The 17,464-nt window shown below is 43.6% G+C and overlaps 1 protein-coding gene across 5 annotated transcripts in view; it reads left to right on the top strand.

Moving 5' to 3' along the window:
• Positions 1-13,994, top strand: part of ets1 (v-ets avian erythroblastosis virus E26 oncogene homolog 1) — a 41,453-nt gene extending 27,459 nt beyond the window's left edge. For 2 of the 5 annotated variants that reach the window (XM_037075916.1, XM_037075949.1), the window contains 7 exons: positions 882-1,001; positions 1,707-1,907; positions 2,205-2,282; positions 3,277-3,522; positions 4,781-5,041; positions 10,051-10,169; positions 10,478-13,994. In XM_037075916.1, the coding sequence (XP_036931811.1) occupies positions 882-1,001; positions 1,707-1,907; positions 2,205-2,282; positions 3,277-3,522; positions 4,781-5,041; positions 10,051-10,169; positions 10,478-10,693 (1,241 nt within the window). In that variant the 3' untranslated portion in view covers positions 10,694-13,994. The remainder of the gene's footprint in view (positions 1-881; positions 1,002-1,706; positions 1,908-2,204; positions 2,283-3,276; positions 3,523-4,780; positions 5,042-10,050; positions 10,170-10,477) is intronic. The other 3 variants (XM_037075925.1, XM_037075935.1, XM_037075944.1) reach the window with 2 other exon arrangements.
• Positions 13,995-17,464: the final 3,470 nt, after the last annotated feature.

Here is a 17,464-nt window from a genome sequence, read left to right as displayed (position 1 = left end):
CCCTCGAGACGGCCCACCCCTGACTCTCCTCACCACCCGCCAGCAGCCCGGTGACATCACCACCTCATCCCTCGACCCCCTGACCTCTCAGAATGTTTGACCCCATGCTCAGCCCGGCGACAGTAGGCCCACTGTGTGGGGGGCTACATGGTAGGAGGGCTAGCAGGGGTCACGGTGTCACTGATGGGCACCAGGCGCTGCTCTCCCACCTAGAATGTTTAGGAGAGAGGTTAGTGTTTGGAGCATCTGCTAACAGACTTGTGTGTTTAGTTTAATTCAGAGTGCCAGATGACTCGGATTCGCCTTAAGAGCCCCCGCATGAAACACCAGAAACTGTAGGCAAAAAAAGTGGCTGGATGACATTTTCTGAACTCGCCGTGCGATGAATTCTGCGTTTTAAGCCGCCAAAAAAGAAAAGCCAATATCTGCTAAACAGCCGAGAAAGCAAAACAAAACAAAACAAAACAAAACGTGCATGTGTGTGTCAGTGTCCACATGCAGTGTTTCCCTCAGCTGTGATGGGACTGTGTGACAGCTCTTGTTTAAATAGATTGGCTCTGATACGGAGACAGTGTCTGTCTAGACGGGATGTAATTGCCGAGCCATGTTGTTGATCACGGTCAGATACAAGTGTGTTGATTCTGTTTTTTTCGTGCGTGTGTGTGTGTGTGTGTGTGTGTGTGTGGATATCTAACTGAGCTGCATTCACAAGTCTCTTTCCCGCCCTCTCTCCGTCTCAATTCAATTTTCCATTCAGCGAGCTTTATTGGCATGAAATACAATACAGGATGCCTTGTCGTAGCGTGCATTGTCAATAATAATTATGGTGGTATATGATATTAGCATCGTAATTAATGTTCTTTGGGGTTTGTGCTTGGCAGATCCGGAGTGTGGAGATGTCCCCCTGCTAACCCCGGGGAGTAAAGAGATGATGTCGCAGGCTCTGAAGGCCACCTTCAGCGGCTTCACAAAGGAACAGCAGCGGCTGGGTATCCCCAAAGGTAACACTGCTTCTACTCTCATTAGTTCACATTTTCATTGGGGAGGGGGGAAAGGGAAAATCTTATAAGCGACACAAGAGCCCTCAAAAAAAAAAGAAGAAAAACACAACCCCGGCCTGTCACATGTCAGGCCCGCGCACTCATTAGAACGCTTCGCATGGTAGCCCTCTTCAGATCATCCGGCGAAGGCCCGCTCTTTTGATGGTTTCCCTGAAAACCAGGAGACACCCAGTTATCCCAGCAGTGGCCCTTACATTACATACATTTCACTCCAGGCAGACTGACTGACTGCAGCATCCAGCGAATGTAGACGCAGAGACAGACGGTGAAAATAATGAGTTAGCTGCCTAAATGCAGGCTGACCACAGAGCCTCCTCGTGCTGTTTGGAAGCCACAGGACTTTGTATATGTGTCTACGTAATCATACTATATCTGCAAACTAGCTTGTCATTACTGCTGCTGTCACCCCCCCCACCGCCACGCTGTTTGCTGTTGATTGACTTGTTATGGGTAGACGGGTTATATTCACCGCAGAGAGGCGGTGCGATAGTTGCCGGCGTAATGAAAGATCCTCTCGCGGCGACAACGGCGCATACTACAGAATGTGTCGCAGCGCATAGTGTGATGATTAGACTCTCTAGTGTCATCGCCAGTCGCATAATAATGCATTTGAGCCGTGAAAATAACAAACCTGATCCTCTTCAGATCCCAGGCAGTGGACAGACAACCACGTGGCCGCGTGGCTAACGTGGACGGTGAACGAGTTCAGCCTGAAGAACGTGGACTTTGACAAGTTCTGCATGAACGGTGCCACCCTGTGTGCGATGGGGAAGGATCGCTTCCTGGACCTGGCGCCCGACTTCGTGGGCGACATCCTTTGGGAGCATTTAGAAATGCTTCAGAAAGGTAAGGCAACATTCCTCTTGACGACACGTTTGTGAACCGATTTCATAGTTTATGTTTATTACAAGATGGTTTTTAAGGCAAAGAGGCTTGTTTTTTATCTCGCACGCAGTATGTGATACCACCTCTTGCACCGGTTTAGGTGCTACTGTTCGCATTTGCTTTGGTAACGGGAGACAAACAGGAAGACACAATTTAGCTCTGGGCCATTAATTTTTGATAATGCTGGGTGCAGTTACACGATACATGGAATCAATGGCGAGGTCACTGACGCTCGCTCTCTATCTATTTTTCATGAAGAGGATACAAAGCATTACCCCATCAATGGACTGACCTCCAACTTCCAGGAATCACGTTATACCTCAGACTACTTTGTCAGTAAGTACTCGTCACACTCAAATCGCCGAGCGTCGCGCGGGGCTTTAAGTCCTCAGGCACCGTGCCAGCTTTAAATTCATGAAATATTTAATTCAATGCATTGTACACATTTCTTCCTGGACAGCTTCTCAGGCACACACACTCTTTCTTTCTTTAATCCTTGGTAATGGGTCTAAGTGTGAGTAAAGCATGAATGGGAAGATACAGGAGGAGAGGAGTGTTTTAGTGTTGTGAATAAAAGTAAACAAAAAAAAAAAAATCTGTTCCCGTTAATAAAACATGTTTGCATATAACCTGTAGCCATGCAAATGCGTAAATTACGGAAGCCCAGAACAGCCATACTGTCTGTGATCACGTGATTATGATTATAAGCGCCCTCATCTTGTGATGCCAAATTATTTAGATTTTATTTTTACACAATACAAAAGGTATTAAGAAAAAAAGCATTTCATTAGAAGAAGTACGGCTGTTCTGAGCTTCGGTCACCACGCGCCGAGAGTTAAAGGTTATACCCAAACACATTGCATTGATCTTGTACAATTGGGGAAAACAGATCTTCTTTTTGGGGTGAACAACTAAGCTTGTTTTCACGTGATAACAGGTTCATTTATCTCTTCATCTAGAGAAACCAAAGACTGATTAACTGCGCCTGTGGCCGTTCTCAGCTTCCATCCATCTTAGGAAATATTATGGGTTCAGCGTTGGTTTTGCTGTCACAAGGCACACATCTAATCAATATTCCTGCCTCAAATCTGCAAGACTCATCTCTTGCATTTGTAGCTGGTTTTTTTTCACTTTTTTTGCTTATGTTCCATTCGAACACGTCACATTTGGGCAGCTGCTCAGCACAGCACAGATAATGGCTTTCCTCTCCTCTGATTGATCTTCCTCTGCTGTTTTCTTATTTATTTATTTTTTTCATTTTCTTCTTTTTGGCTCCTTTCCTTCCTCCCCTGCCGTCCATCTACACTCGTTTCCATTTTTGTGTCTCCAGGCTACGGTGTTGAGCATGCTCAGTGTGTCCCTCCTTCTGAATACTCAGAGCCCGGCTTCATCACAGAGTCCTACCAGACGCTTCATCCCATCAGCTCGGAGGAACTGCTGACGCTCAAGTACGAGAGTGACTACCCCGCCGTCATCCTCCGGGACACGCCCCTCAACCCGCTGCAGGGGGACTACTTCTCTGTCAAGCAGGAGGTCGTATCCCCCGACAACATGTGCGTGGGACGTCTGAGCAGAGGTGAGGGGGCTCGCGCAGTGGACGCCAGAAATGAAAGTAGAGATCCGAGCACAGCCGATGCTGGTTGGGAAAAAATGTGCTGCATATCTGTCGCAGTCAAAAGTCTGTTTGGATCTCTTGCTAAATGTGTCCACATGTCCATGCATGCGTGAGTGCGATGCGAACGCTTGTGTGGGCGGCGGCCGCGTGCGTGTGATTCCGCCAAAGCTACCAGAACCTTGCCGTGCCACATCAGCGCGCATGTATTAGAAGAAAAAGAGAAAAGCAGGCCCTCAGGTTGGTTTTTGTGGTTCCAGCAAACCCGTCTCGTACACTCTAGACTGGGTTGGGAAGGAAAAAAAAAAGCAAAGAAAACTCTGTTGTTTTTGTCAGAGTGTTACACGAACCAAAGCCACAACGTGTTCTCTCGCCGCCTGTCCTCTATGTAAAACAGCTCAAGTGGTGTAACCTTCAAGAATTGTTTTTTTTTTTTTTTTTCTTTCCTCGACTCAACTTTCTGGGTAAGGAGATAGAGGTGTCATCCTCAGCTTGCGAGCGTGGGGGTTTTCTCATGAAACCGTTTGCTTTTCTGAATACACAGGCTTGTTTTCTCTCTGTGATGGTTTACAGAGGAATTAACAGCATGGTTTACATTTATGGCCATAAAAGCCGGGCTTTTCTTCTCACAAATCCCCAGCTGTATAAATGAATAGCATGTGCCATGTACACTATACAAGTGCTTTAAGCATTTGCCTGTAGGGTATGAGGTCCGATTCCTGCGCGTGACAGGCAGCAATGTGTTTTTTTTTTTTGTTTTTTTTTTTTTTTTCTTGAGCTGCTCGTGCTCTTCCCAAACGTGGGAAAGTATTCTGCAGCACGACTGATATCCACATGTGGCTTCAATTTCAGCCGCTGGAAGATTTGGGCATCGATGGAGGTGCTGCATTATCAGTCAGTTGATAATGACTCGCTATTGAAAGACTCCTCTTATCTTTGTCAAGGTCAGAAATAGCAAAGGCAATTTGTCTTCCATTTGAGATCAAATGCAAATGGTGGTTGTAAAAGGGAAATGAGGTGTGAAGTGGACAGAGATGAGGCACTGTATACAGAACAGTGTGGCGTAGTAAGAAGGAGAATAAGTTACTTGCACAAATAACATTCTTTTTTTTTGTTTTTATAGGAAAATAAGATTAAGAGAGTACACATAGTAAAAATCCAGACTTTAAGTATCAAAGTGTGATAAACAGTATAAATCTATCCCTTCATCCTTCGCTCGCAGGTAAGCTTGGCGGCCAGGACTCCTTCGAGAGCATCGAGAGCTTCGAGAGCTGCGACCGGCTGACCCAGTCGTGGAGCAGCCAGTCCTCCTTCAGCAGCCTGCAGCGGGTACCCTCGTACGACAGCTTCGACTCGGAGGACTACCCCGCCGCCCTGCACGGCCACAAGCCCAAGGGCACTTTCAAAGACTATGTGAGGGAGCGCTCGGACCTCAGCAAGGACAAACCCGTCATCCCGGCGGCGGCGCTGGCAGGATACACAGGTGAGATGTGTAGAGGTCACAGCTTTACACGCTGTGATTTTTTTTTTTTTTTTTTTCGGGCAGTCCAACCTCGAGAAGTGGCGGTGCAGCGTTTTGGAGACCTTTTTCCACAGCACACGTTTTGGTTTTTTTTTTTTTTCTAAATGTCATAGCGGGGAAAGCATCAATCATGGCTCGGCTCCATTTAAGTGCACCGCTGAGCTAGGCAGCGTGCACGGCGCAAAGAACCATGACAGTGGTGCGCCATAAAAAGGAAAATTCATCCATTATTGATTTTCGATTTAAGATCCTGTGCTACAAAATGTAATTCAGTAAGCATAAAAAAAACAAAAAGGAAGCTTCGTTAAAAGATTATGTAGTCTTTTTTTTTCACAGAATGCACGCAGAGAAAACCCTGAAATGAAATTCAGTGCAGCTGTAACACTCATTGATGCTCTGCAGAAAAAAAAGCCCCAGATGTGGCAGCGCCTTAAATGCACAGCTTTTACACCAAAATGAGGAAAAACAAAACAAAAAAACACAACACCTTTTTAGCCCTGGCAGCCCAAGTCATGCACTTAACAGGAAACAATAGATCTCTCTCTCTCTCTCTCTCTCTCTCTCTCTCTCTCTCTCTCTCTCTCTCTCTCTCTCTTCACTTCTCATCTACCTCCTTGTTATCTGCTGCCCGCATCTCAACCTGTTTTTTTCCAGGTCGTCCTAGCAACGCGGCTGAAATGCAGAAACGATGCCCGCCTATGCGTAGAGCGCGAGAGTAAAATTATCTCTACATCACATACTTGTACATGCTCAAAGAGCCGGTTTACGCGTGTTCTCCAGGTTCAGTGAGATGTAGAGATATGATCCATGTCTTACAAAGCAAGTGCACTATTTTAGCATCTGTCATGTTTTTTTTTTGGTCCAAAAAGGGTGTGTGCAAAAAAAAAAAAAAAGAAACCTACCACTGTTACTACTTTTAACATTTAACAGGTTAGAGCCATAAATTCTGCCTCTGTCCTCGAACGCTGAACATGAACCTCGGAACACTGGAGACGGAAACTTGTCTTGCCTCGTGCGGTGTGCCTGTTCATGTTAGAAACTGTGTTGACACGTGAACACGAAACTTTCCAAATCATGCACTCTTTAATAAGATGCATATTAAACCTCAGTAGTCATGAGTAGGAATGGAAGAAGCATTTCCTTTCATTGATGATTATTTTCACTGTTGAGCATTTTTTTGCACAATTTCTTCTATCTTCTTGCTACATATTAAAAAAAAAGTGTTTTTTTAATGGACTGTCACAATTTCCAAGAGCACAAAATGGCGTCTACAAAGCGACTCATCATTTACTATCGTTAATTTCAAAGAAAAGCAGCGAAACGTCACATTTAAGAAGCTTGAAACGGCAGTAGATTATCAAAATGGCTGGCAAATTCTTTCAATCGACCACCCGCGCGCTGCTCTCGTCGTGAGTGTAGGGTTTCATTCGCGTTGACATGCATTTCTGTTTTGAAATCTGGATTGCGAGAAGCGTCGAGCGGTTCCAGTGGGGACACTGAATCGCCTCTTAACGCCAAAGCGTTTGGGACTTTCTCAGCCCCGTTTTTAAATTGTAGTCACACGGCGGCGATAGGGCCAGTTCAGGGAGAGGGGAAACCCGAAGCAGATTTCTCAGCCCCGTTAACAATGCATAGATCAGATACCAACAGACTGCCCCAAAGTTGGTATGCACCACCTAATTGGTCATCTGCACGGTGCTTGGTTGAAAAGGCGCTTATAGAACAACGAGTCATTCATTTGTAATGATGTCGGAAAGATGTTGTAATGTATGTATAATCAAATAAAGACAAGCAAGACGGTCTGAAAGCCCCTCTGGTAACCATTAGACGCTGCTCCCTGCACCCTGCTGGACTAAACCAAGGAGCTAAAGACGAATGGCTAAAACATAAATTAGGCCTTTTAGAAGCTTGCATTGATAAAACTCTGTATCCTCTCGAAATGTTAACCTCAGCATGTGGAAAAGTCTTTCATGACATCCTGACGCAATTCACTACTTCTATCTTGACGTCTGACATATATCAGTTATTACGGGGCGACAGATGACTATGAAGAGCTTGTGTGTCAAAAGCCTGGCGAGCGGCTGCTGCCTAATGCATGGTAATGTAGTCCCACTGAGGGAGACTATACTTCCTTCACAGCTTTTTACACAGTGAGAGAAGGGCACCGCGGGGGGGGAGTGCTAGAATACCCCCAATTTTCCTCAAAAAAACGTCATGCAGCCTTACTTTGGTCCCAGCTATTATTAGGAGCGGGCGTTATTATAAGGAGAGTGAAGTCCTTTGGAGATTGGAAGGCTTTTTCGCCGAGCGTTCGCGTGTATGTGTGCGTGTGTGGGTGGACAAAGAAATACAGGAAGAAAGGGGGAGAGAGAAAAAGAGAAAAAGAGAGAGAGAAACCTCAATCAGAGTTAAAAAAAACAAAAAAAAAACTCAAACCTCAAAATGAAAACACAGACTTACAAAATTCCAAATCGATGTTTACGACAGCTCGCTCTGCTCGGCTTCCTGTCCCAGTCGCAGGGTGACAGGTGACACTTGAGGCGAGGACAGGGAGCCTGATGATAAGGCTGCCGAGAGATAAGTGAAGCTCCAGTTTTCATCTCGGTGGTTTCCTGTGACAATTTGCCATTTACACCCTTTTTCTCTACATTAACAACATTAACGTCAGGCAGCCTAAAAAAAACATGACACGCTCTCTATACTCTGATTACTGTCTAAGAGCACAAACACACACACACACACAGGTATTACAGCATTCGCATTTGCGTCACCGTGTTTACAGAAAAAGTGGGGAGATGGGTTCGACTTGATAATTCGTTGCTTGAGTCGAGTTGAAGGCACAGTTCGCAGAGTTGCAGACTTTTGGGAGATGTGCGCCGTTGAGACGTCTCGCCTTCACTCAGATTTAATGGAAGGAGATGGCACTCTGCTCGAGTGCCAAAGAAATACATTTTCGAAGTTCCACAGTAACATCTCTTTCCAGAAATCACACACAGCCAGGTTCCTCAAGGTAACCCACTGATATTGTCTTAAACAGCTTTCACGCGGGAACTGCTTTCTCTCCACAGCACTACGCTCCCTCCTCGGCTGAGGTGTGACGTTAGCTTAGTTAGCAAGCCTCTCGCATGCACACACACACACGACTAGCTCTACAGGTGGGAGGGAAAATATGTTTTTTTTTTTGTTTTGTTTTTATTGTCGGGGTGGGCATTTTAGCTGGCTCCGCCTGTCTCAAATATTGGAGTTCCCAATTCAAATACCTTTTGAGGTTTCCAGGCTGTACCTATGTTATCATTCCGGATCCATAGCAGCGGCCACAGCCTCCACCTAGCATTCTTTAAGTAGCTACATTATGCTCATTCAGTGCGTCGCAGGTCAGATACTTAAAGCTGCTGTGAATGCGAGCGCCCACCCCACCCACCCTTTTGCCACACTCTGTGCTTTTTTCAATGAGGCCCATTGTGCGTGGAGACTTGTAACATATTTTTGGAACCTTTTTTTTTTTTTTTTATGTCAAAGGTTCGCCTGCATTCTGGCGTGAGAGCGCAGGGGGGCTGGTGAAGGGGCACTGTATCTCCCTTATGTGGGGTTCGCTGTTACAGTGGCAGACTTTTGGAATGCCAAGTCAAAGCTTTCTGTCTGAAAGAGCCCCAGTGTTGCGCCGCCGCTCATTTTTCCCAAAAAGAAAGAAAGAAAGAAAGAAAAGGCCGGGTTGGCTGTTGTCGTGCACCTTTCACCGATCCTAACAGGAGCAGAGAGGGCTCGCAAAGCGCCATTTCAAGTGCTCAGCCCACGCGTCTGTTTCCCTGAAAGCTTTTGTTTGTGTTGTAGAAGGGTATATTTGGTTTTTCTGAGGCACTCAAGAGAGATAGAGAGAGAGAGAGAGAGAGACAGAGAGAGACAGAGAGAGAGAGAACGAGGTGACTTTTGCTTAGCTTCAGCTTTTTGCTGAGGCGGTACACTTGCATAGGCAGGTGTGATTTCTACATGCGAGCCTCAGAAGTGGGTGGGTTAGTGTATGTGCCGAAAAAACCACAAGATCAAAGTGTGCTGCAGTGAATCTAGTTCAGAGACAAGCCCAGCCTTTTTTTTGTGTTCATCTTTGTTCTGCTTTCCCTCCATTTTTTTTTATGTTTTTTTTTATTTTTTTTTTTTTTATTGTCTGCGAGATGTTAGAACCTCTCGTAATAGTGCTGGAGTTCACTTTTAACAGGTTATTATATCACTCTTTATCTGTGAAAATAATAGAAAATCCACTATAAAATTACAGATGACTTAGCAACCACTCTCTTTTCTCTCTCATGTACACACACACTCACACCCACACTCACGCACAGAAAGGGAGTCTGTGTTCCAGTCCTTAAGATGTGCTGCTGAAGCCTGAAGGCAGCCCCTCATATTTTAAACTAGTGATTTCATCAGTGTGGAACTCATAGAGACACAGACTCTAGAGTCACATACTGCACAGGGCAACTGGCAGACAAGGGACTACGTGATGAATGGGACTGTTGTATTTAGGAGGACATTTGGTTCCACTGCTGTACTTGAGTCTGACCCAGATTAGAAGGTTTACTTTGTCCCTCCTCAGACACAAGTGAATAATTGCTATGAATATTGAACGGTTTTACACACAGCAAAATAGTCCTCCTTATGACCTGGATTCTACTTTTCCTCTCATCCTTGCATTAACAGTATGTGTGTGTGTGTATATATATATATATATATATATATATATATATATATATATATATATATATATATATATATATATATATATATATATATATATAGCACTTAAGAGCGTTGAACTAATAATAGGATCTGGATCTGGATGTTGGATTCCTTGAGCTCACCCTTATTAAATTAAATCCACACACTGTGCAGCGTCCACACCAGCAGCAGTGTCTCTCCTTGGTGTGATTGGCTCTCTTCTGAAACACACACCTTCTTCTCTCCCATCTGTTCCGCAGGCAGCGGCCCCATCCAGCTGTGGCAGTTTCTCCTGGAGCTGCTGACCGACAAGTCGTGCCAGTCCTTCATCAGCTGGACAGGCGACGGCTGGGAGTTCAAGCTCTCCGACCCAGATGAGGTGAGAGGTCGTGACCCCGCTGGTCGCCTGGCACACACGCGCTGGGAGGTCCTGAGCAGTTAGCCAGATGAACAAGATGTCTTCAAAACATTTGCATGCCTTGTTTGGCTCCATTAGTCTTTTTTTTTTTTTTGGAAGGGTTCAAAGTTTGCTGGTTTTGTAATAGCGCAGTTTCATTTCACAATGCGGATGATTCTCACATGACGACAAGATGTGGACGTGACTTTGAAAGTAATTTGTTACACATGAAGCATCTTATTTTGAAGTGCTTTGTGAATCATGCTAACGGGATTTTGCTGTTATTTTAGGTCGCTCGGAGGTGGGGCAAGAGGAAAAACAAGCCCAAGATGAACTATGAGAAGTTGAGCCGTGGCCTGCGCTACTACTATGACAAGAACATCATCCACAAGACATCAGGGAAACGCTACGTCTACCGCTTTGTCTGTGACTTAAAAAGCCTGCTGGGCTACACTCCCGAGGAGCTCCATGCAATGTTGGACGTAAAGCCCGATACAGACGAGTGAAAACCGAGAAGCGAATGAAAGTGGACACAATAGTGAAGTTAGCCACATGGACTGTGGCTCATAAAGTGGTCTTAACTGTTTGATAGAGTCGGTAAAAAGAAAAAAAAAAAAACAAACTTTTTTTTTGGGGGGGGACCAAAAATTTGTTTTTAATGACTAATTGTGGTCTTTGTCAACTTCAAGCTCCTGTCTCGAGGGCGCAAGTCAAAAAGCCTGTATTCACACCCTGTTGCATTTCAGATGTGTGTGCGCGCATCTGTGTGTGTATGTGTGAGTGTGCGTATGTGTGATTATATACCGGTATTATTTAGCAGCTCGAGGGCAGACGGAGCGCTACTGGGTAGAGTTCAGGTTCCCTTCTGCCTTAAAGTAGCACAGCAGGGAGCGACAAGGACCAAGAGAGAGAGAGAGAGAGAGAGAAAGAAAGAGCCTGAGGGGAGCGAGAGAAAGAAGAGCAAAAATAAAAATGATTCACTCCGTTGTTAGGGTAAACAGAGCAGGCGGAAAGTTCCTGCTTAGAAAAATCAACGGCTGCCAAAATATTAAAAAAAAAAAAAAAAGAAAGAAAGAAAATGAGCTACGGAAGGTTTAATGTCATATTTACATACATGCTCACAGTTTCTCTTTAGCAAAGAGTGAGTTTTTTCAGCTTGGACCAAAAAAGTGTTGTTTCCAATTTGTTGTTTTAGGAGCGTATGCCTGTGCCAGTATTATTGTTATTATTATTATTATTATTATTATTATTATTATTATTATTATTATTATTATTATTATTATTATTACTGATGTGCAGAACACACCAGTGTAAACCTACCCAGCATATATTGGAAACGGTATTTTCTCTTACACTGTCAATGAAGGTATTACAGTGGAACCAAACCTTAGCTGCCAAGTCTCAACAGTTCTGTTCTCGAGGAGCCTCTTTACTGAAATGTGCTGATTCGTTTATCAGACAACACTATAGACACACGGGGCCCTGTGCTCTGCAGGGCGTTGAGGACCTGTTGAGATTACTCATAGCCAGAGTGTCTGATAGACAGACAACTGAAAGTAGCCGTTGCTTTTGAAACTGACGCTTTCACCTTTACGTACGTGTTAGCCACCTTGTTAGAGACACATATTGTGACTGAAACTTATGCATTTTTGCATATACCACCAGTATTAAGAAACTGTAGACAATCTTATCGTGGGGGGAAATCAGGAGCCTTTTGGTAAAAGGAGTTGTTTTGATGTGCAGACTAGATGCATCATTTGTCGGTTCACTGTCCATGTTGGTGTTGCTTTAGAAGTGTTTTGAATAGTCTGTCCGTCTGTCCGTCTATACAATAAAATCACAGGTGAGACAGTTTAGGGGATGATTTTGCAAAATCCTAAGAATGTCAGATTTTTATTTTTTATTCTGTTTTTTGTTGTGTAGTACATTTTTTTTTTTTGTCATAAGGAAGCGGCTGCAGTACAGAATGAAGATGCAGTGTTGGAGCAGGGGCAGGCAGTAGGAAAAGTGTTGACGGGAGAGAATGGGAAGTGTGCGGGATAGAGGAAGGTGACTGAAAAGGAATCTGCGGCTCACTTGTGAGGTCTGACAGCAGAGATGCAAGTTGGCACTGCTCGGAGGTTTGCGTTACACGGGGTTGCGTGCTCGCTTTTCCACCGCCACCGTGGTTGGATGCAGCTTTCAGCATCAAACCTTGTCGGAAAATAGAGGCGTTGAGGACAAAAGGCAGACGTGTGTATTTCATTTTTATGTTAATGTGCTACTTATCTATGACCAAAATAATATTCACTTCGTGTATGATTCCACCCGTATATATTTTGTGCAGTTTGCTCAGAGGACGCGCGTAAAGATTCACTGGTTACATTTGAGCAAATTGGCAGCAGCAGTGGGAACAGTGGCTGTACACTGGCCTTATGGGAAATGCCAAAGTGGAATATCATCTTAGAATACAATGTTATTGTTTACAGTGGCTGAATGTTACCCATATGGATGAAAATAGCTTTTTGAGATGTCTATTTGTACAGATTGTATTTCATAATGCTTTATTGAGACCCAGATTACACAAATAAGCAAGAGACAAAGCAGGAATAATAACCAAAGCCCATGTGAGGTCTTTGGCCACGGTGCTTCGGGTATCGTCCACAATGTTGGAAGACAGGGACCAGAATGCTCTCACGTTATTGGAAAGTGTTGACTTTTCCTCTCATGTTTTTGTTAATATGTCGGAAAGCACACAGACCGAGGACAAAGAGAGTTGCCTTCGCCGATCCGAGCGTGGAAAAAAAAAAAAAAAGAGATGCTGTATGTGTTCATATTGTTTGATCGGTAACAAAAGGCTTGTTCGCCCCAAAAAAAATCATCAAGCACTGACTCACTGACCCTCATCCTCATCCTCATACTCTTCATCTGACAAAAGAAAAAACAAAAAAATAAAAACAAAACGAAACTGATTAGTAATAAGCTGCACTGTACTTTCATTCATTTCTGCATGTTGATGTCAAGGTTTCAAAACACTGTTTCTTTGTTCAGGTTCCTTTTCTGATGTCAGTGTTTTCTGCTCGAAGAGATTTTAACATAATTGTAATGGTTGTCAGTGCCCTGGAAAATGTTTTCTCTCCTCCTCCACCCCCCCACAAGGTCATGATATTAGTACGGTTGGCTTCATAAGATTAATGTGCTGAAACAGAACATTGTGTTACATGAAATGTTAATATTTTGAAATTTATTTTGTCAGGAAAATATACTATTGTTAAATGTCACAGATTACAATCCACTGCAGGTCTCTGTATTAATGAACCTTAGTCGGGCAAGTGTGTACACACCGGTAGTTTGTGGCATATGCATATCTCAGAATGGATTCAGAAGGAAAACCGTTTTTTTTTTTTGTTCTTTTTCTGTTTTTTTTTTTGTTTGTTTGTTTTTTGGATGTTGTTTTTTTGTATATTTTATAGTGTCTCTGTATTTTTGTTATGAGATCATTTTTATTGTATTTAGTTCACAAACATTTGAATATTTTTCAATAATTTATATTTTATAAAAAGACAAGAGATGCAGACAGCTGGTGCTTTCATGGGAATTTAAAAGGTAGCGCAGGACAAAAAATAATGTAGCGATTTTTTTTGTTTTCATTTTTTGTTTTTTTGTTTCTTTTTTAAATTCTTTTTTATACATAAAATAGACCTGTCTGCTAGAGAAAAAAAGGCTGATGCTGGCCCATCAATGATTTCTGCTGGAAAGGTTTTATAAACTGTAGCTTCTATTTCTAAAATGTACTTCAAAATGTTATAAAATATATGTGAACAAAGATTTCATGTTTGTGTGTGGTGTTACTGTTTCAATTAATGTATGTACAACGCATGTGTTATTATATCACGCCATTGACATATTTTAGTGCTATTTTAGCATCATATACTATTGTAGATGGATCGATGGATGGATCCAGTGCACAGTTGAGTCTGTAATCGTCACAAACTCATAGTGGCACAAATCAGTTCAACAGACCTGTGTATTGTTCAAATCACCACACTCTGGTTTCTTCAAAGGGCGCCTAGGTTCCCTTTGAAATGCATGCGGGCCATGGTGTGTCCCAGTTTTAACGAGTGCGTCCCATGCGCACTGATGAGGTGACGTCAAAACAGAACCAGCACACTGGGGCCCATTCATGTGCTTGTAACTCCGGGCTCATATAAATTCCACTGTCGATAGAAAACATACAGGGCCGTGGCCTGCTGCCCCGAGCAGCACAGCTGTTTGGCCCTGCTGCAGCAGCCTCGCAATACAGCCAAAAGTACAGATCCAGTGGGCTGTTTTTCACATTCACAAAAACTGCGGCGCGAATGTAGGAACAGAACAGGCACAATGCGCATGAGCATGTCTTGAACGTGAGATTTGAGATTTACTTCGGGACAAGCTTACATGACTGACAAACGCAGTTTCTTACAATGTGAAAATGACGATGATGCTGATCGAACGAGACACACAAACTGAAAAAAAAACGTGAAACAGAGCGCACTGACATGAGTGATTTTACATGCTGCAAATCACCCCCACAATAGAGCAGTCTCCTGTCAAAATGAAACCCACATTCTCCTGTTGGACCTGCTGCTGGTGTTCTTGGCAGAGGGCAGGCTGAGGTTACCCAGGTGGTTCTTCTCCTGTTCCACCGCCCTCGCTCTGGCTGGGCTGATGATCCGGGCCAGACGTCATCGCTGGGAAGGTTTCGAAACACTTGCCCAGACAGCACGCGTTCCAACAGACACAGAATCGCATCCAAGCCATTATGATACCACTCGTACCTGCGTACTCCACGTCTGAACCCAGACACAGAGCCTGCTCACGCAGACACACTTTTACACACTCCGCCTTATTCAAAGAAAGCTTCAACTGATTTAAAGCAGTGTTTAAAAGTGAGAGACGGCAGCGAGTGACATAAAGAGAAGAGGAAGTCTATGCAGAAAGTGAGAACTGTCACACCTGGCAGTCGCAAGAAAAGATGTCAGATGATTTCTGCCTCTCGACAGAAAGTATCACCTCCTGTCGTCGGCAGCTTACAGCTCTCTTGACACTGGAATGCGGCCCGTTTGTCAGATTTCAAACCTAAATATTTATCTAAAGGGTCTTACCAAGCTACATCTGTCTCCTGCACGGAGTCTTAACATGACTGGGGAAGACAGGGAGGGAGATTAAATGATCCAGCGGTGTAGCCATGAAGATGGGAAGTATATAGGGGCACAATTGCGCAAAAACACTTCAAACCTCTGGAGTGATCTATCAGGCAAAATCAATAAACCATCGCAGCTGCCCTCTGGATGCATCTTCTCAAGTCTGTTGCATCGAAAAGACGTGTTTCTCAGTACAGCGCTTTGAGCATTCTGATGATGCTGATGAGTGCCAGGCTCTCCATGCTGGCACACAACCTATTTTAGGCAGAACCCATTATCACATTAACAGGGCATGGAGGGTAAGGCCTGCACTCTGTGTGCTATTTAGCCATTCTGTTTTCACTCGAGTGTCACTGAGCTATATCAGCTCTCAAAACGTAGAAGTTCCATATAGTTATAACTCAGAGGTGTGGACTTGAATCACAATTTTGATGACTATAGACTCAACTGGCGGGGGGGCGGCTTTATCGATGACTCATGACTTCATTTGGACTTCAGCTTTTTGACTTGAACCTACCTGATACCTGCCACCAAGCCCATGGATTAAAAAAAATATTCTGTTATTTAAAAGGTGATCCACGGATCAATTAATTTCCCTTAATTTCTGAAATCAGCAAACGTTAAAGCTATTCTTAGTGTAGTTAATGCTTAGCTAACGATAGCCTGACAGCTACGTAACTTAACTAAAGTGTTGCAGGTCCCCTCCCATGCTTGTACTCGTACCGTAATCTGCTACAATCTTACTACACTGACTCAAAGAGCATTTGTGAGTTCTCTGCGTTTGATGTATTGTCATTCTGCTGTTAAAGACTACTAAAGTTGAAGACTTGAGCTCAAATACATGAGACTTCCTTGTGACTTGCAAGAACACTGAGTGTCACACACAGCATCATTAGAGGAGAGGTGGGGGGTTGTGCTGAATACTGTGCCTACATCCTGGGGTTGCTCTACTGAACACCTTTTTTTGATGTTTATAGGTCAGATTGCGTGTTTCAGTGCTTTAATGTGGGTTACACGACAGAGTAAAATGAGATTGTGCATTAAAACAACTGAGCTGTATGTGGAAAAACACAAGAGGAGGGCATGGACACAGGTATGTGAACGATGATTGATCACTTGAGGAGAGCAAACTGCATCTGATCGAACGTCTGGGAAGCGCCACTTATTGGTCTTTTTAAATTCAATTACTCAACCTTTTAATCAAGCCGGCAGCAGCATTTAACACCATTTAAATATCTGAAGCTCGGTAGCAGAGCTTGCTGTTATGCCCAATTGCTTTCCTGACATGCACACAACACGTCCTTTGCCTTGGATCAAGTCTTAATTAGTAGCATAACATTCGAAATGGAATAATAGACATCTCCGTGGCTGTGCCAAATTACAGAATCAGTCTTAGCAAATTCTCAACCCTAAATTGAAAACATGTGGCAGCACAAGGTTTTGTGGTTCTGACAGTAATTTGTAATAGATTTAGTAAATCTGTCCTCGTATCTTTTAAACCGGTCACACTCATCAGAGCTTGTGAATGTTACCAGAGGAAACTGCTTTTGTGGTCATACTACAGTGTATGTCGACCGTAAATCTCCACAGAAAGTTACATAAATCCCCATATGAGAAAGTTACAGTACATGTGTATGTCATCTACATGAACTGTAAAGATCAGTGCAGCAGAACTGGTATTTTAATGACACTGAATTAAAGGCTGACCACCTTCTGGCTCCAAAGGAAAAATATAGCTTTTTATATTTCAAGGGACATTAATGGATACAAGAATCGGACATCGGAGGGCACAATATTACACAGTCTAAATGTCATTACTGCAAAACCTCTGTCTGCTTTTAACTTAAGAAGCTGTTCTTTAAAAGCCTACACTCTTTGGATTTAAAGGACCTGCTATGTTCAGGATGAAACACAACTATATCTATCCTCACTGGCCTAAATTAACATCCTCTTCATAAAAAAAAGAGAATCTCTGTGACGCACAAGACACAGACTCAGTGGTTCCATTACGCAGAGAAGTTGTGAAATATGACCAGTGTGTCCCAGAGGGCCCTGATGGCCCAACTTAAGACACAGTTGCCTGGGGATACATTCATGTCCTATTGTCCGTCATGG

The sequence above is a fragment of the Acanthopagrus latus genome, chromosome 2 (genome assembly GCF_904848185.1).
Source record: "Acanthopagrus latus isolate v.2019 chromosome 2, fAcaLat1.1, whole genome shotgun sequence".
Lineage (NCBI taxonomy): Eukaryota > Metazoa > Chordata > Actinopteri > Spariformes > Sparidae > Acanthopagrus > Acanthopagrus latus.
Note: the sequence above shows the minus strand (reverse complement) of the source record. Positions and strands in the feature narration are given on the sequence as shown.